General features: G+C 33.4%; 1 protein-coding gene across 2 annotated transcripts in view; it reads left to right on the forward strand.

Moving 5' to 3' along the window:
* Positions 1-20,787, forward strand: part of LOC140054839 (DNA repair nuclease APEX1-like) — a 44,703-nt gene that overhangs the window by 3,325 nt on the left and 20,591 nt on the right. For both annotated transcript variants that reach the window (XR_011846579.1, XM_072099935.1), the window contains exons 6-8: positions 287-485; positions 4,306-4,377; positions 14,830-14,860. Coding sequence is in view for 1 of the 2 variants with exons in the window: in XM_072099935.1 (XP_071956036.1) it covers positions 287-485; positions 4,306-4,377; positions 14,830-14,860 (302 nt within the window). In the remaining variant the exon portion in view is untranslated. The remainder of the gene's footprint in view (positions 1-286; positions 486-4,305; positions 4,378-14,829; positions 14,861-20,787) is intronic.

The following is a 20,787-nucleotide window of genomic DNA, read 5'->3' on the forward strand; positions in this document are numbered from 1 at the left end:
CTTCCTCAATTTTGGTCTTTTTACTACTTCCAGCATACTGTTCTACAAACAATAGAAATTCTATAGCTAGAGTTACCCTTTAAAACTGTTTACATATTCTAAGCTCTGTCTACACTATCAGACTAGTTTGTCAAAAAAGTTTGATATGCCCAAATATGGTAGTGATATGCCCAAATAAGTTAGTGATATGAAATCATAAATGCACATCGCATTTTTTGTCACATAAAGTTTGATAGTGTAGACTGGGTTTAACAAAAAAAAAGTTCTGTTCTTTTTTTTTTCACAGAAAGATGGTTTTAATTTTTTAAAACTGGATGACCCAGATATTCTTTGCTTTCAAGAGACCAAGTGCAATGAAAAATCACTTCCAAAAGAGTGTCATATTGATGGTTATCATAGTTACTGGCATGAAGCTGAGCAGGCTGGGTATGCTGGCACTGGTATTATGTCAAAGGTCAAACCATTGAATGTAACATATGGAATAGGTAAACTTAAAGAATAATCTGTTTTGATTTTAATCGGATTCCCTTTGCAAAAAAGCCGTATACGTTCCGTATACGCTGAAAACGTGTACGACGTATACGGATCGTATACGATTTCACTGTTTACATTATTTCCACTCTGTTGCTCCACAAAGAGTTGGCGTCGTATATGTTTAGCATACGTAACGTATACGTTGTTTATTCATGATAAGAATATCGTATACGGGACGTATACGAATCATATACGAACAAACTAGGCCATTTTATAAATTATAATAGCAGTAATGAGTAGAATAGAGCTAAATAAAACATTTAAATTGTCATTACAACAAATACGTACGTAGGCTCTGGCCTAGAGGGCTAGGCCTAGCTAGCTCCAGCCATTAGATAGGCCTAGTCTATAGTAGTATTAATTATTAGTAAGTAGCCTAGTAGGAGGAGCTAGTACATAAGATCATATTTATTTCTATATTTATTAGATAGCCTAGGCTACCGATAAAATTCAAACAACGTTTTTCGCAAGTAAATAAAGTACGCTAAACAGGTATATACTACTAGGTAGGCCTAGAAAAAACAAGGGGCCATTTTCACAAATCGACGATGTTGTTTGCAGTTTTCCTTTATAAAATATGACAGAGGTCAGTAAGTGCAGCCGCCGACGACGACCGAGCGTCGCTCGGTTGCCTACAGTTCCAACTCGTGGTCGACTCGGCTCCCTGGTGGCCAATCATGCATATCATCGGGTGAATCATCGGGTTCGTCGTTCTCAATTCGTCACGCCACGTGCGAGCTTTGGGTGGTCAAATTACATCGTTATGTTAAGTGCTATTATTCCGCGACGTGTGTTGTAGCAATGGACATGGAGTAACAATAATTCGGCAAATAATGCCGAAGAGGAAAACCATGACCCAAAACAGAAGTGGGGTCATTGTATAATATAATAATAATTATTATTTAACGATGAATACATTCGGATTTTGAATATGAAGTCGATCACTTCCGCCGAGGAAAAAAAAAAACACAATTAGTGGTGATAGTAAATACAATTATATCGAATCTCAATTTATTCCCGGTAGCGAACAGATTGAATTGCTTTCATTTATCTCAGCGGTATTTCTGCTTGGTGATTAAGAAATCATAAAACATATCTTTCTTTATTTTCATGGTATTCCAATATGTTTAAAAAATAACTACCCTCAACTTTAAATAACAAATTAAATAAGTCTACTAAACATTGTTGATTTCCCATGGACCCAACAATACCCCAACTATTTCATTAATAATTGTTTATTTGTAACAGTTTATTTGAAATCCTTGTCCTTTGTTAATTCAATTGTGTGACAATTAAATTAGATTGTACATGCTTATGCTGTTAATTATGTAAAAAGATGATTCATGGTATATATCAGATTCTTAAAAAAGATCAACACTTTGAATTCTCAAAATGTGTTCTATATCTTTATTTGGAGTTAGACTTGTACTACATTCATTAAAATGATAAACAAATAGCCGGCAGGCGTGTGTACAGAGGGGGCACAAAAAAACTATTACCTACTAATATTGTACACAGTTTTATTACATCCTTTTTTAAAGTAACACTAACAGTGCATATTCAATATTATAGTAAAACGTCAATACGTAGTTACGAGGCGGTATCAACTAGGCTCATAGTTGTTTACCACTCCACGCCAATGATATGAATAAAGCCTATCCTATTAAATAGTATCGCGCCCGCGCATATACAAAAAAAAGTTACAAAGGTTCACATATTTATATTAACGATTTTTTTTTTTGATTTACGAATTAAATAATAAAAATAATTAAATACCGCTCGGCTTATCAATGATGGAGGCATAAACATGGGGGCGTAGGGTACCATTTTACCAGGGAGATGTAAAATAATTATTTAACAAACATTTAACTGGTTGGTTTTACTGCGTTCGCGTACAATTTATCATTTCGATTTTTTAAGTTATATGTAGGTTATGTTAAATTGTATTTATCAGTGAAAACTCTAGGAAATTTACAGCAATTAGTTCTGTATGCCTAAAATAGTAAAATGCTCTAAATAAAAACGTCGGAGCTTCTTTTTTGTATTTCTGGCTGTTGAATGTTTTGTTGGCACCGCCTAACTCTGCAACGATGATATCCATAATACATCGTATTTCCATTTCACCGTTGTTGATATACTACTAGACGTAGGTTATTAAAATAATACAATATAACCAAATCTAATATATGGGGGAAAGCTAGCTAGCTTATTTTCACAATGAGTGTACCACAGACTCTTTTCCTTGGCGTATTTTCCCCAGGCCTAGTTACTCTTAGTTTACTAGAGCTGCTGCAGTAGCTATATACTGCATATTCGATATATACTGTACAATTACAATATGCCTATAGCCTAGCTAGCTAGAAGTCATCGAATTTACTATCTACCTGGGCCTACTGTAACTAGGCCTACATCCCATTATTTTTTTTTTATGGTGAGTTAAAACCCGTAGCCAAAAAATCAACAATGATGATTGAAAATGAATGAAATCTGATCCATCCATGTGATGCATGCATGCAGCGCACATATAACACAGGCACGTTTTGGGTGAATTTATTTGGATCATTCCATATATATAATAGGGAGCCACATGTATTCTACGTTTTTATTAAATCGTAATTTATGGATTTTACTTACTCGTTTTAAATTTAATATACTGCGGGCCCAATTTAATATTTATTTATTTATTTCCAAGTACATTAATATTATTTAAAGCACTTTCAAATTAATAACAGCACATTTTGTGTGATTCACTTATTAATGGAACATACAAAAGGTAAAGAAATAGCAGAGGGGATAAACAAGGCAGAACAGCCTGGGTGGGTTTTTATGCTTGCTAGAAAAACAACGTCTAGTAATTTACAGCACCAATTTTTTCATTCGCGAAAACTATGAAGTAAATCATCATAGGGAATTTAATGTATATACCGACTGAAAAAAAAACAAATTGTACACTAATTATTGAAGTCAAGATGCTCCTGCGGTCGTAAACGTATGCTATCGACGTCTTGTAAAAAGAGGGACAGTCCCTTTTCGCTTGGTAATACGATGTAGTTTGTATACACGCGTCGTCGTATACGGATCATATACGGATCGTATACGGAGCGTATAATTAGGAAATTGTTTATAAATGATCGTATACGGTTCGTGTATGTTTATTATGCGGGCAGGAACTTCCAAATTGACGTATACGTTTCGTATACGAAGTGGACTTCCTATACGAAACATATATGAAACGTATGTAAATCGTATACGTTCGTATACCGTTTTTTTGCAAAGGGTTGCCTCCACTTGCAGATCTGTATTTTTTATAATATAATTTTTAGTAATGCAACTATTGTGTTCTCTAGGCCTACTCTTGCTGTGACTGTGGTGTTTTGTGGCCATCAAGGCCATCCTTCAGTGGTGAAGTACCTTTGGGTCGATCCTCTACTATTTAGACTGTTGTGTACACTATTGAATGTTTATGTTAAAAGATTGACTTTCATGCTTTCAACCATTTAAAATATCTTTTTAAAATATGACACACAAACTTTATCCAAAGTTTATTTTTATTTATTTATTGAAATACTGTAGGCCTCTTCCATCTTGGATATAATATCAAAAGCTTGGCCGTTCAAAAGCTAGGACTTGGATTTTTTATAATATTCAATCATGCACCACAATCTCAATATTACAGCTTATGTGTTTATATAATGCTGTATATTGTCGCAACATTGCCTGTCGCATAGCACATTCGTGATTCAGTTATTTTTCAGTACTTTGTATTTATAGGTTGTGATAAACATGATAAAGAAGGGCGTGTCATAACTGCAGAATACGAGAAGTTTTATCTTGTCACTTCATGTAAGTACTTTATTATTCGTTATTTAAAAAAAAATTGAATTAGATTTTGTATGCAAAAAAAATAACTGCATATGTGTATAATTGGTAAGCTTTGCAAATCGTTTTCATTTAGCTTTATGCTTATTTTATTTTGTATTTCCATTGAGATCCATGCAACTGATATCCACAGCCATTGCCATTCTTTCAGTAATTTGCCTTTGAATTTAGATATATTTGAATTGATTTGATTTGTACAGATGTATTTAAACATAAGTTTACAAATTGAACTTATGTTTTTATAGCCTAGACATCCACATGTGTTTAGAAATCCTGGATCTGCCCCTGAACCAATTTGTTAGGACACACAGCTAACATTTACTTGTATAGTTAAAGTTGTCATGATTGTCAACATTGATTGAAAAAGGTTAAAAGGACCTTTTCTACTTGACAAGTAAAAGTGTTTCTAGACTAAACTAAAGAAACAGATGTGACATTAAACATATTAAACACCTTAGAATTCAAACAAGTTTGAGATATTTACAAATTAGAATTCAAGTTTTCAGAAAGATCATCTCTTGATCATAATTGCATCAAGAAATGTTTGTTAAAGAGAAGGAATCGTTCATATGTGATATGTAATGACACTTTACAGTTTTCTTTAACACTTTTTTATATTGTTTATGAGCCATGTTCTTCTTAATGTCCTACTTATAGTTAAATAGAAATTGTATTTGTTTAAAAATGAGTCTAAAATGCTACTGTAACGTTTGTGCGTTACTTTGTGTTATTACTGAACTTTGCTTTTGCACCAATTATTGTAAATGTGGGTGTGGGCTTGTGGAACAGTGGTCGTATTCACCATTCACACTTAAGGAAACCCTTAAAATTAAGACAAATCTCCTATCTAAGTGAATACAATTTAAGGGAAATACTTTCAAATTCACTGCAAAACATAATATTTTTGTTTTGTGTTTTTGTAGTATTTTTTAAAAATACTTGTAATATTTAAAAATACTAAATTAGTTAAATATATTTTAGATAATTATTTAATTAAAAAAAATATGATGTTACATCATTTAATACTACTAGTTCAAGTTGTCCAAACTTCACAGATGTTTAAATAGCCCCCTCCCCCCTCTATTTTCTATTTTGGATTAAATCAGGTTAGAAATCTAGTATTATTATGACAGTAAAAATGCATTAGAATTGAGACCTTGATCATAATTGCATATCAAGATTTGTTGAAGAGTGACAATCTTTCGGATGTTGCTTTTAATCTTTATTTTATTGTCACTCTGCAATCAACTTTAACACTCCTGAGCAATCTTCAGTTTATGAGCCAGGCTTTTGAAATGTCCTAGTATTACTTATAAGTATTTTTGAAGAGAGTTGATAATACTGTATACCTAAATACATGTACCTGTCAACTCTGACGCATAATCCAAGAGTCTCACGCATGTTAGCCGCATTCATACACAGCTATAACACGCATCTATAAAATGTTCAGAAAGAACATTATTTTAAAATTAACTGGCCAATTGTGAATAACATATACCTGAATTATTAATTTTAGTTTAGCCTAGGCTTTTATATGTATTTTTATGGTTGATCTAACATAGGAACACCTATCTTTTCAGTGGGAAATTAAACCATTATTAAAACATGCTTTAGGCCTATACATTTTTTGCCTCATTGACCACTAAAAAGCAGGTGTTAAGTAGGAAATACAGTAATATTTTGTTTTTAGTTTGAATACATTATTATTTATGGTCAACAATAAAACAACATACCTAGATACCAAAAAAAAAATTTAATAGCAAAAAATTATATTTTCCACGAAAACAGATTTAAAAAAAAATCAAATGATTGATTTGCCACATTATTTCACTGAAAAGTAATATATTTAATATTCCGTCATTAAATATTTAATACAGAGGCGTCATTGTGAAAAGTAAGAATTAATTTATTTATTAATTTATCGTTTAAAATTAATTAATTAAATTTCAGTATATCACCGGGAGGTTTAGAATTACTGTTCTTTGCCTGATTTGTTTATATATATTAACACAGCAGGCAAAGAACATTAATTCTAAACCGCCCGGTGATATACTGAAATTTAATTAATTAATTTGAAATGATAAAGATGAGGAAATCTGTGAGAATGAGAAAAAGTCCCCTCAACCGAGACTCGAACTCGGACCGTCTGCTTGTTCAAACACGATTGGATAGCGACTCTTTAACATTCTCAGCGTGGTACGGCGGAACAGCACTAGTCCTCAGTTGTACGCATGCACAACAGAGATCAAATTGATACCCCCTCATCTTTCAGTATTTTTATTCACGAGGCGAGATCTCCAAAGAGATACTTTTATATATATAAACACAGTAGGCAAAGAACATTAATTCTAAACCGCCCGGTGATATACTGAAATTTGAATTAATTAATTTGAAACGATAAAGATGAGGAAATCTGTGAGAATGAGATATATATATATATAAAAAAAAAATTGAGGGCTCTACAACATATTAATATATATATATATATATATAAATCCAAAGGCAAATTACTGAAAAAAATGACAATGCTGTGGGTATCAGTGGCTGGATCTCAATGGAGATACAAAAATAAAAAGCGAAAAGCTAAATCAAAACGATAAAGTAAACAGCCAGAAAAGTTAGCAGAGCTTTCGGGCAACACTAGCCCTTCATCAGTGCAAGTGAAGGAATTTGGATAACGTCAAAGTGAGTGAGTGGCCGAGCGGTTAAGACAGTGGAACCGTAATCACGTAGCCATAACATCGGCAGGGGTTCGAGGCTCACTCACTCCATGGTTCTGGTGGTAGAACGAGTTTTCTCGGATAAGGACTATAAACCGTAGGTCCAGTGTACACAACTTGCTCGTGTGCACTTTAAAGAACCTAGTACATCTTTCGAGATGAGTAGGGGGTTACCCCGGTGTATTAGTACATCACAGCCACTGATCACCAACTGGGCCCTCTGGGAGATCAGTCTTTGACTGAAGAGGTTACCCAGTATAAAGATAAAAAAAACAAACAAACAAAGTATAAAGCTGGCAAGTGCTGCCTGGGTGGACAGGAATAAAAGAAATATAACAAAGGGAGCCAGGGTGGAGTCTGAATAAGAGTGGAAAACAAAGAAGGTAGCTTGGTAGAGATATAAACAATTTTGGAATGAGACTAAAAAACAGCTTAAATGGTGGTTAATATTGAAACTTAAATTTTGGTAGTCAATGGAATAATTTGGAATTAATTCTGGGAGTATGTTCCTAATGTTAAGTCCAAAAGGTTTTGTGGTTTTAAGTAGTAATTCCCGGTGGTTTTCATATATATATAAACACAACAGGCATAGAAATAAATTCCAAACCGCCCGGTGATACACTGAAAATTATTTAATTAATTTTTGAAACGATAAAGATGAGGAAATCTGTGAGAATGAGAAAAAGTCGCCCCAACCGAGACTCGAACTCGGCCCATCTGCTTGATATGCAGTTGCCCTAACCATTAGACCACTGAAGCTTTCATGGTATTGTTCTTTACTCGATCGGATAACGACCCTTTAACATTCTTGGTGTGGTACGGTTGGAACACAACTAGTCCTCAGTTGTACGCACGCGCACCAGAGATCAAATTGATACGCCCTCATCTATAATTCAGTATATTTATTCACTAAGCGGGATCTCGAGAGATACTTATATATATATATAAACACAACAGGCATAGAAATAAATTCCAAACCGCCCGGTGATACACTGAAAATTATTTAATTAATTTTTGAAACGATAAAGATGAGGAAATCTGTGAGAATGAGAAAAAGTCGCCCCAACCGAGACTCGAACTCGGCCCGTCTGCTTGATATGCAGTTTCCCTAACCATTAGACCACGGAGGCTTTCATGGTATTGTTCTTTACTTGATCGGATAACGACCCTTTAACATTCTCGGTGTGGTACGGTTGGAACACAACTAGTCCTCAGTTGTACGCACGCGCACCAGAGATCAAATTGATACGCTCTCATCTATAATTCAGTATATTTATTCACTAAGCGGGATCTCGAGAGATACTTTTATATATATATAAACACAACAGGCATAGAAATAAATTCCAAACCGCCCGGTGATACACTGAAAATTATTTAATTAATTTTTGAAACGATAAAGATGAGGAAATATGTGAGAATGAGAAAAAGTTGCCCCAACCGAGACTCGAACTCGGACCGTCTGCTTGATATGCAGTTGCCCTAACCATTAGACCACTGAGGCTTTCATGGTATTGTTCTTTTACTCGATCGGATAACGACCCTTTCACATTCTCGGCGTGGTACGGTTGGAACACAACTAGTCCTCAGTTGTACGCACGCGCACCAGAGATCAAATTGATATATATATATATATGATGAAGAAGGGCTAGTGTTGCCCGAAAGCTCTGCTAACTTATATATATATATATATATATATATATATATATTAATATGTTGTAGAGCCCTCTATTTTTTACCTGATCTCTTTATAGTGAAGGTAGTGGTTTACCTGTTCTCGTTTTACTATTATCAAAAAGATTAATCAATCTTTAAACATTTATGAATAATAATGATTTAAACTGCACTTAAAATCAGGCCTTGATTATAGAAGCACTCTAAAAATTGGCTAAGTAGAGAGATTCTTTTTAATCTTTATGTATTGTCACTTTAGAATCAACTTTAACACTGTATAATCTAGTTTATGAGTGTGGCTGTTGAAATTTGCTAATACTATCTCATTTATTACATTTTCCGGAAATAAGAATATATTTGGCATTTAGGAGATGTTAAAAAAAAAGTGGTTTTTTGACAAAATTGCTTCATAGCTTTATTGTTGAGTTTTTTTTTTTTTTTTTGATACAAATTTGAAATTTGTGTATGTGTCCGATATCATCGCCAGGGCACTCTCTCTCCTTTGACAACTAAAATGATGAACTATGAACTAGTTTTTGATCTTTTTTTACAGTTTTGATCTAATGTTTTGTTAGCTGCCTGTGATCACATACAGTAGTTCATTTATAGTCAATATTTTCTATTTCTAAATTCACAATTCTAGTACCCTCTGATAGTTTTATGCTTCCTTTGAAATGTTTGTAAAGTGTTAAATAGACTAGAATATATTCTATCCATTCCACAAATAGAAAACTGTAAATGTTGAAGGCTATAGGTACTAGGTTCATACAAAAATATGTGGCACTCACAGAGTGGATGTATTATAAACAGCGCACAGTACTGGTTGGTTTTCGAACATGCAACGGTTACCACCAGAATGTGCAGTACCAATTAATGTGCAACGGTAAAACTTGATCATACAATGTACCACCTAATCGTACAATGTACCACATAATCATACAATGTAAATGTTAAATGTATTATCCTGGTTCTCAAGCTTAACTGGAAAATGAGGAAATTCAGATTAGGCCTTCCACGGACCCACAGCAGACAGCAGTGCAGTGCCTACAAGAACAGCACAGCGGGAGACGATCCCCTACTCTTTTTGAATAGTGTACCAAGTTCTTTAACACTTTGACTGCCAGAGGTTTTTCCAGTTTGAAACTGCCACCGCCAGCGTTTATAGCCCAATTCGATGTTTTTATTAAAGATGATTGAAACTATGTATGTGATCTGATTTACATATAATTTAGACTAAAATAATCATATAGATTTTAGCTTTACAATGGCACCAAGAACGATTTTCAAATCGCAATATGTAAATCGTAATAGTAAAATGAAAGTAACCCACTTTTTGAGTTTTTCGTAGTTTCGCGCAAGAAAGTCGAGATAGTCGCGATTTTGTGCAAGACATCACAATATGAAAATATCGCCCGGTGAGATCAACAAACAACGAAAACGTTACTTACACGGCACCGGTAGGCCTATAAAAACAAGTTATCACTATCTAAAAATGTATTACATTTTATAAATCATAAATCTTACATCAATGTTTCGCCAAAATCCACATAGTAAAGACACCAGGCCTAGTTAACTAGGCCTAAAGTTGGTCCGGAACCGTTTTACGACTAGGCCTAGGCTATAGCCTAGTACTACTAGCCTAGCTAGTAAACTGATGATAATATTCATACCATTTCTAAACTAGTTTGTTGCGTGAAACTCGGTCACTTACAGTGAAACACCAAAACAATTAGGGTATACATACAATAATAAAATTAAAGACTTCTTATTGAATATTCATCCATTATTTTTTATTCAGATAACAAACAAACATGCCAATCCACATTACCTTTGTAATGCTTCGGCGGCATAGCTAGCGCGCGACCGATACACAATGCGCCAAACCATCGCTGTACGCGCTACTGTGATGCGCGGTGCATGTTTTTGCGACAGGTACCATTTTGACAATCGTTCGTAACCAGATTAGTTACTTTCAAAAGGTAAAAAATTCACGGTCCAGACCGAATTTAGTGTCCATATTTATAGTATATACCAATAATTAACCTATCTACCGGATTTCGTAAAAAAACGCGAAAAACGAAGATCTTCGTGTTTGGCAGTCAAGCGTTGTGTTTCCAAAAACGAAGATCTTCGTGTTTGGCAGTCAAAGTGTTAATGTGCTGCTGCACTGCTAAGTACATGGCACCAACGACTTTACATCCCATCCGAAGGATGAAGCATCTTGCCTGAAGGATGCAATTATTATGGTACAGATAACCTCGAACCCATGCCTATCACATGCTAGTTCGATATTATCATGCAGTCATCACTCTCTGGTGTATATACAGCACCTCAGGCCCGTATGCAGGGGGGGTGCGTTGGGTGCAGACGCACCCCCCCAAGTCCCAAAAGGTCCACTTTTTCCTCGGTTGGTATTTTTTCTTGTCTTGTTTAACTAAAGACAATATCATTATATATACAAAATTTACATTATCAATGGTATACAAACAAAAATATGCTAATATAAAATGAAAAAATACCGGTAATTAAATTACGGAATCTGAACTGACTACAAACTCGATGTAAAACATGCGCAGTCGATCATGTGACGACAAGTAATAGCTTAGCGCTTCATGTACGCGGTAAAGTGTTTGCTGGAGAAATACAGACAACTTAACGTCAGGGAACACGTGTACTTTTTGTCGGGGAATATAATATACAGTAAAAAGCGTTCGCGTTCACTTCGTAGCTAGCTTCAGCGCCTAGAAAACCGCGACGTTTCATTGACCGTGAGAGTACGTCAGAGTGATATTATGCACTTTATATGCATTCATTATTGCCAGCGATCTAACTTACTACTAAACAATAGCTAGGTACGCACTTGTCTGGCGGTATCCCTTTGTACGAATCGTTCAACGTTGGGTCGAGACGCGTGATATCAAGTTTCATCCAGGGACCAAAATGTGTAATGTGTTATTTTCCAGGCGAAGTTTACCGACGGTTACGTCGTGTACTGCGTCGACGTACGCTACACTACAGCAAAAACGAATTATGTTAATTGTTCGTTTGTTCACCAATTTTTTAATTTACAAGTAACCTTCTGTACCGTGGGGCACCTAAAATAAATTGTTCATCCATTACTAAACAAAAAAACATGCCATTTTCGCTTAGCCAACATTATAGCTATAGTTATTACATTTTCAATATCCTGTATGTCATGAATTTCTCACCACTCGGAAGTCCAGATGGTACGCATGCATACACCTGGGAGGAATAAACTTTTTTCCCCGACTGAAAAAGGTCTACGCTTGCGTTTTTTAAGCCTCTAGGCCTGCAATTTTTTGAAGACCTGCAGCTCTAGTTTTAAACATTTTCTTAGCTCAGCCCCAACAATAAAGCTGGTCATATTTCGAAGAACAAGAAGTACATTTTCCGGGACCTAACATCTCTATTTTTCAAACATTTCTTAGCTCAGTCACAACCCATGATAGGGACTTATATATTTTTTTTCATGTTTTGAAGTATAATAAGTCCAATTTCCGGGACCTCCAACTCTATTTTTCAAATTTTTCTTTGGATTGAAACAGTCATCGCGCATCGTTTTTTTGCACGCAGTATTTTATTTATGCATTATAAAAAATGGAAAAAATGGCTACCCTAAATCTGATTAAAAAGACCTCAAATGACGCTAGAACGCGTTGCCGGGGGCCCTTGGCGGCCCTTGGCCCTCAGCCTAGTGATGCTCGCTTCGCTCGCATAGCCCCCTCGTCGGGGAATGTAGCCCCCGCGTCGGGAAGATCCTGGCGCCACCCCTGCTGAGTTGGCCTCATCATGAAAGCGTTAAGTTCTGGTGTCCATCGTTCAACTAGCCCAAGCCACAACAGAGAGTCTTACATCAGTCTTTAGAACGTCAAATAACGCAAATTTTTTCAGGGCCTTCGGCCCCTGGACCCTAACCGGGGGCCCTTGGCGGCCCCCTGGCCCCCAGCCATTGTTGCTCGCTTCGCTCGCACCCCCCCATTATAAATGCTGCATACGGGCCTACACCTGCTGCTAATTCTAGATGGTCTCCCATCCAGAACGCAACCGTCCCAATGTTGTTTAACTTCAGTGATCCGATGAGAACCGGTGTTTCAACGCGCTATGGCCATACCACCTAATGAGGTTAGATTGAAATAATGCATGGCATGTGATATGGAACCAATCACCATCATCTTCCTATACTGTGCAGAATATTTTTTGAGTACAGTATAGTCGCACATGACAAGGATACACTTAGTAATAGTATTATTATAAATTGTGTATGTTATTTGATTGACAGCTGCAGTATCTTGAACATTTGACCCCCAGATCGAATTGCATTTTGGGTAATGCAAACCACTAATTTAAACTGTTATTTGGAAGCACAATTTAGCTTAAATGCGGTTGCGTTGACCTAAAAATTATGACATTTTAAATAAACAGATTATTCGGCGCTATGCAGCAGAAACAAGCCCCTAGTAAGTAACTGTACACCTTGTAAATCTTTATAGTGCAGTGCAGTGATTTCACCCAATTCATGTCAATGACTTGACGTTGACTTATTTCTCATACAGCTATGCTATTATTAAACAAACCTTCTCAATCCAGTTCCTTTTTAAGCTTACAATTTATTCTAGGAGTGTGCTTGCTCTAGGCTTTGAATGTGTTTATTTTACAGTTGAAGGGGACAATTTAAATTTATTATTGCAGAATAATTGTCTTATATCATAAAACTGATCAGAATGTATTTCCAACCCAATAAATTACCATGTTTTGTAGAATTTGGGGTGTTGTTGCTGGCTAAATATGTTTATTCCTTGAAAAACATTTTTTTTCATGTTAAATATTTTGATAAATAGAATTGTAAATCGTAACCTCTAAATTTACTGGGCATAAAAACCTAAGGCTACAATTTGCCTACTATTTTCTCGTTCATACAAATAGTTACACATTCTACAAATAAACATATCTAAAATTATATTGTAGTTCAATCAACTCCAGAATGACTGTTTAATACTAGTGAATAAAATATTAAATTCTAAGAACTCATAAATATAGCCTATATGTTCAATCTGTCATCGTTACTCAATTGACTAAACCCAATGGTCTTCCAACAAAATTATCTTTGAACTATTTTCTAAGAATTTTATGAAATGTTTACTACTTGCCATGTTTTTTTATTTGTAGTGTATTTTACCCTTTTAGTGTCGTATTGTCTGTATTTACCGATCATATTTGATCATGTTTTATACGCGACAAGAAGACAATCTTCGGGCCAGAGTGCTTGATAAAATAAAATAATTGAATTGAATTCAACAAATTTTATACAATTTTTTTTCTACAATTTATTGTAATTTTGATTTTACAATTTCTAAAAAAATATGATGTATCGATATATTGTACACGGTACTATTGGCAGTATTGACACATAGTAAACAAATCGGCAATCAAAATTGATTTACTCACAACAAACACAAATTTATATTTATAATAAATGATGATTTTTAATATCTGTACAATAAAAATGTTTACTTTGGTATTCTTCCAAAAGTAACAATAAAAATAAATTTTGTATCTTTTATTTAGTGAGCTATTTCACTTAAAATTTTTCACTTTAATTTTTTATATTGTTAATGAAGTTTTTTCCATAAGTAGTATTTCCCTATAGGATACTTTACAAATGTTAAAGTATGTTTTCCATTTGTAAAAGATAAAAAGAAATTCTTGCTGTATTTCACATTTTATAATTTTTGGTCACCTAAAGATGACCCCACATCTATCTTATGCTAGCTTAACAAATACTTTAAATTGTCTCATGTTTTCCTTGCTGAACAAACCTACTGTATAGCTCCTCTGGGACTCTTGCTTTCTCATCACAATATCAGTTTTATTTTTCTTTTGCTAGGTTATAAATGTGCAATTACAGTCAATTTCTATTCAGTAAACTTTGATAAACAACTTTTATTCAATTACAGTCAATTTCTATTCAGTAAACTTTGATAAACAACTTTTATTCAATTTTCAGATGTTCCAAATGCCGGAAAGAAGCTAGTAAGGTAAACCATTATTTACTTTATCTGTTTTTTAGTCATATTTGGTAGATAGTCAAAATGACAATTTTTAAAACTACAGACAAAGACAAGGATTCTCAACATATCATTAGAATCAGGCGTTTTGGGCCCGGGTGTGTTCTTGGAGTGGAGCTGTGGCTTGGTGGTTATGATGCTTGGCTACCAATCTAAGGGTCCTGTGTTCAAGTCCTGTCATATGTCAGGGTTTTTTTTCTCATGACAATTTACAACTCCACTCCCAAAGACTTAATAATAAGTCTTTGTTTATGTAGAGCATCTTGTGTATATGTTTGTCTTGTGAATGGGATTGCCACCTTTGAGAAGGATAGTGATGAATTCACTTGTGGTTATCCTTGGAAATTTGCCTAAAATGAAAATAAATAAATAAAATAAATGTTATTTTTCCTGTTAAGCTTGAGGACAATAATAAATACCTTTACATTTTTCTTAAATCGGGGATAACATTCAAAAGTTAAATTTCAACAATCTACTCATAAACCACATATGTATTGTATGCATACAATGTAAAAAAGAGAACTAGTATTTAAATAATTAGGCCATATACATGGCTACAGTCACGTGCCCAAATTTGAGTTAGTGATACCAACCAACTGACCGACACACCGATAACCCGACCGACAAAGTGAGCTTTAGAAGTTGCAAAGATGTAAAACTTTAGTTATGTACCAAAATTGTATATAACAAGTACAGCTAACTATAAATTATTTTGATAGTAGGACATCATGAATGTATTCTTATATAATAATGTATACTTATAATAATTAAATAATACATCAAGAAAAACATCACCACATCATGTTTTGTGAAGTTGTTTAACAGACTCGTGCTGTATCAAGCCACGAATACATTGCTGAAACAGATTTATTTCAAATACGTGATAACTACCATACTAATTTATATCTACTCTATTATTAATTTTAATCATTTGTCCATTTCTTGATCTCCTATTCTCTGCATGTAAGCAATTTTCTTTGCCTGCATTACAATAACAAGTGCTCATCACTAGTAATATTTTATAAAATAGCTGGCCTTCAATCCCTGACCTTGAGTTTTCAATTCTATCTTTTGTAAAAGCTTCTGCAATTTCCTTGCTTCTCCTAGTAACAAAGTAGATGTAGTAATGTAATTGGATTTTTTTGTGTAGAATTTAATAATGCTGTCATTTATAAGATGTAATTTAAACAACCTAAAGAGAAGCTTATTGTGGCTAATTGACTCAAGCTGTTAGCAATAATGTCAATTAATCATGGCAATGAAAGAACACTAGTTTCTGAAAGCCAATTCGCTAAACAATTACAAAAGATGCAGCTGGGGTGAACAGCTACAAATATACAATACAGTAAAAGTATAACACACATTTTTAGCACGCCAACAAAAAGTGTGTTGTATAAGAGATTACGTTGTAAAGAGAATTTATTTTAATAAAAAAATTCTAAAATATTGTGGATTTCAGATTTCAGTTGTGTCACACAGGAAATAGTGTATTATACAAATAATGAATCTTTTATTTGTGCGATGGAACAAATACCTTTAATTTCATTCGGTGAAAGATGAATATACAAATGTTCATCTTTCTTCAAATGAAATTATTTTTTTCCATTGCACAATGCATAGGAACCATTCAAAAGGCAGCTCTCCAATTTTGGACGTGGAGTAGAACAATTTTTTCCCCCCAAATATCCTTTCTTTTTTTTATCACATCAAATATGTTTATAGTATGTATGCCTAAATCTAGAATGTCATCTAGCCTTGATTAAAATGGATATATAAGTTGGCAGAATTTACACAAGATCCTTACACAAAAAGTCATAACAAGAATGTTTATATAGCATTTTTATTGTTTATTCAAGAGTCTAAGTTACATCCAACGTTACATTAAATGGAAGAATATATTACTTTAACCACATACTATGTTTAGACTTGATATTCAACTCACTGTTCATCAAATTAAAGAACATGATCTATTCTAAGGTAAACAAAATGAAACATAGTTATGTCAAAGAATTCTTATTACTGCATTTTTCATTGAAGACAATAAACTATTATCAACAATTTTGTATTTGTTTTATTCAACTTTTTGCAAAGGTAAATGTTAGCTTTGAGGCACCTCAAGGGAAAACATTACAATATTTCATAAAACATAAACGAAGGGAGTAGATATAAAAAGGTTCAATCAAATCTTCCAGAACTAAAAAATAGCTGTATGGTAATTGATAATAAATAAATATTGATGTGTTTTCAAGAATATTAGATACAAATGTAAACCATTTTCCTTGAAAGATATTCTAACCAATTGTGTTGGCAATCAATCAAGCAAAAAAATTAAATTTAAAATAAAGATTCTGGACTGTCTTGCCATGCAAGTGCCTTATTACTTGTGTGTCTACTGTGCACTATTATTTTATTTGGTAATTCATATGTTTTGGTTTTTTTTCTGATTCACATTGTATATTTATCAAACAACTATTATTCATTGTAGGATACAAAAATTTATATGTAATAATGTATTTTTGTATTGTTATATTATTATCAAAACGCAGCAACTTAATGGTATTTGCTATAGTGTTGTTTGTTTTGTTATTATTATCAAAACGCAGCAACTTAATGCTATTTGCTATAGTGTTGTTTGTTTTGTTCGTTTGATAGATAGAAAGGATATAACTTTTATTGTCCTTCTGTAAAATGTAACAAGAGGAAATTCATCTTCCATTGGCAAAATACAAAACTAGTAAAACGAACGATTTACCTATAAAATATAGAACATAACCATACTGTACATATATATAAAAATATGCACAGCTTAAAAGTTAGATTATTATTGCCCCTAGCCTGATCATTTATTGATTATTATTAATATTTCCAAATTGTTTAATGCATAATAATTAATATATTACCGTACAGTATAATTATAAATAGAAAACGGATATAGACACGCATCCCGATTATATTTTGAATTACTGTAAATAGTTTAAATAGAGCACAAGAAAAAAAATCAGAAACAATAGATTCAGGATGACAACTAATCCTTATATATGAATTTGTTTCCATCCTTTCTAAAAATTCACAAAAACTCAGTCTAAATACAGTACCGCTCATGGAGGATGGAACGCAGTTAGGATGGAACGCAGTTAGGATGAAACGCAGTTAGGATGAAACGCAGTTAGGATGAAACGCAGTTAGGATGAAACGCAGTTAGGATGAAACGCAGTTAGGAAGAAGAACGAAATAAACTGTATTTGCTGCTGTGTGTTATTTATTTTGCAGCATGTTTTGGTGGTTGTGAGTTGTTTGATGTTCTATCAATAAAACCAATGTCTGTGACAGCCTTTAGATACAATATTTAATTAATCATTCTATGCAATCGTATGGATGCTGTTTTAATTTGACATCCAAACTTGCATCAAATACTTTTAGTTTATCTACACCAGCAATTACTATACACTGACATTCAAACGGTGCACTTTTATTGGGTAATCCTTTAGATTAGTTAAAGACAGTTCACTACAATATATACAGTTTAGTAACAAATCCCCGAGGCTGGCATTATACTCAACAAATTCAGCCAATCACAGGCAGCTATCCAATATCCCACTCAACGTTGTTTGTACTGTATGAGGTTTTTGCTAACAAATCTTTTAAACCTGCCGAGTTTAGATGCGTACCATAAAGCAGTTACATTACCAACCACATCAACGATCAAGATTAAAGATAATTTTTGAATTACCGTGCATTTTAGTAAATTTACAGTTTATTTTCACTACAGTGTTTATACAAAATCTGAACACATGTTTAATTTGTTGAAAGCATAATACCATGTTATGAATGCATGCTAATTGTCCCCGAGTTAATCTGATCTGTCCCAATTTTCAATGACACACCCCAAAATGTAACAAATATTTATAAATAGATAATACTAGTATAAAATTAGACAATGTTTGGAATTTTATGCAAATCAGTAAATCATTTCTTCTCGATCAACACCAGAGTATATCCTTTACACTACCTCAGCAGCAATTTGTTGATCAATAACGCTCAACCAACGCTCAACCATTATCAGAGTACAGTACATGTACAGTGAAATATTTACCTTGTGTGTTTCGCGCTTGAATATTCTCTTGCAATAGTTAAGCCTTTCGTTTCACCTGTTTCACAGCTTTATTTGGCTGTGGCACTGAATGTTTGATAATCAAATGTTTGGCAGTATAAGTTCTCAATCGCTGGTTATATTGTCACATACGGTATGCATCATGTAGGAAAGCAAATATGATATGCTTTATAAAGTACAAGAGGTCAAACTGTCCTTGCCGACACTTCCAACCGGTCAAATGCGACCATAAAAGTTTTTGAATTCCAAGTAGACTTTTTTGTCAAATTAAATTCTCATTAAATGTAACATTTTCAAAGTTATGCAACAAACTTTTTGTTTGCATACTGAATGTGCATGTAATGGGGTGTATTCCCTATAATATTATCAAGTGTTTCTGTTATTGATCACAAAATATTGACCTTGTCACTATCAAGGTTAGATGTTCATTTTTATATGAAACTGTCATGAAACATAGTAAAATTTACTATCAAGATAACCCTGCCTGATGCATCATATTTTGAATGCATTGAGTTATTCAAAAGTATGAAAATCATAGCCTTCTACACTTTGGAAGTGCATGGATTATCGCCAAATGTGACATGTATCCGTAGTTGTGCTAAGCATCACCTGATGTGCTATAATGCACATAATAAAATAGTATAAAGACATTTTGTACAAATGCAACATTTCATAAAGAAATGATTTTAATCATGTTATTACTCAAAAATATATATATAAAAAGACATTTTAAGGAAAGTTGAAAAACAATAATGTCAGAAAATGACAAAAGCTATTTCAAGAAAACTAAAACAGTTATTCAGTATTAATGTCCTTCTCAACTTTCTAAATGTATAAATTGACAATTCCTCCTTCTTGGGCAAACAATGAAGATGCAATTGTTTAGCATAACAACTAAAAAACAATTAATTTGCATAGGAATAGTGGAAAAAAACTGGACAATCTCAAAATTAATTTTGTGTGTAGTTTTAGCTTCATACATTTTTATACATTGGTCTACATTTCTTTCTTTCTGGAAATTTGCATAGAAATAGTGGAAAAAAAAACTTGACAATAGCAATATTTTTTTTTTAGTTTTTAGCCACATACATTTTTGTACATTGGTCTTCATTTATGGAAGTGACAACTAAAAATATATTGCATAGAAATAGTGAAATAAAATAACTTGAAATCTCAATATATTTTTTGTTTTTTGTTTTTTGCCATATACGTTTTTATACATTGCTCTACATTTCTTCGTTTCTGGAAATGACCCAGTTTTTAACACAGTTCTAGATCTTTTCTGGCCATGTAAAAGGGGTATTACAGTACAACATGTTAAAATCAGCATATCACAAGCCTAAACATAATGACATTGTATATAATAATTGATTTGTGTGAATTTAATTTGATAAATAAATATAGAAGTTGGTGATAATATTTGTTTAAATGAGAAAGTTAACAGCTGATAACACATTATGGAAATGAAGTTCAACATATATGCAAACATGGCAATACTATGGAATATTAGATAATGCTTGACCGATTTCCCGCTAAGCTCTAATATCAAGATCAAAGCTTTCACCGAAATTAGGTCACGATTATAGGAGAGTCAAGATTTATATATTGACTATTGGCATAACAATCATACAAAAATAATTATTTTCTTTGAACTGAATACAAATGAAAAGATGCTTTGAAAGAATAACTATAATACTAGCTGGCTCGCTCCTGCATAGATATTTTTTTTATATTCATGCAATCAATGATAGTAAAATTCAGTGTGAATTTCTATGCATTTTTGTTT

The sequence above is a fragment of the Antedon mediterranea genome, chromosome 7, assembly GCF_964355755.1.
Source record: "Antedon mediterranea chromosome 7, ecAntMedi1.1, whole genome shotgun sequence".
NCBI classification, from domain to species: Eukaryota; Metazoa; Echinodermata; class Crinoidea; order Comatulida; family Antedonidae; genus Antedon; species Antedon mediterranea.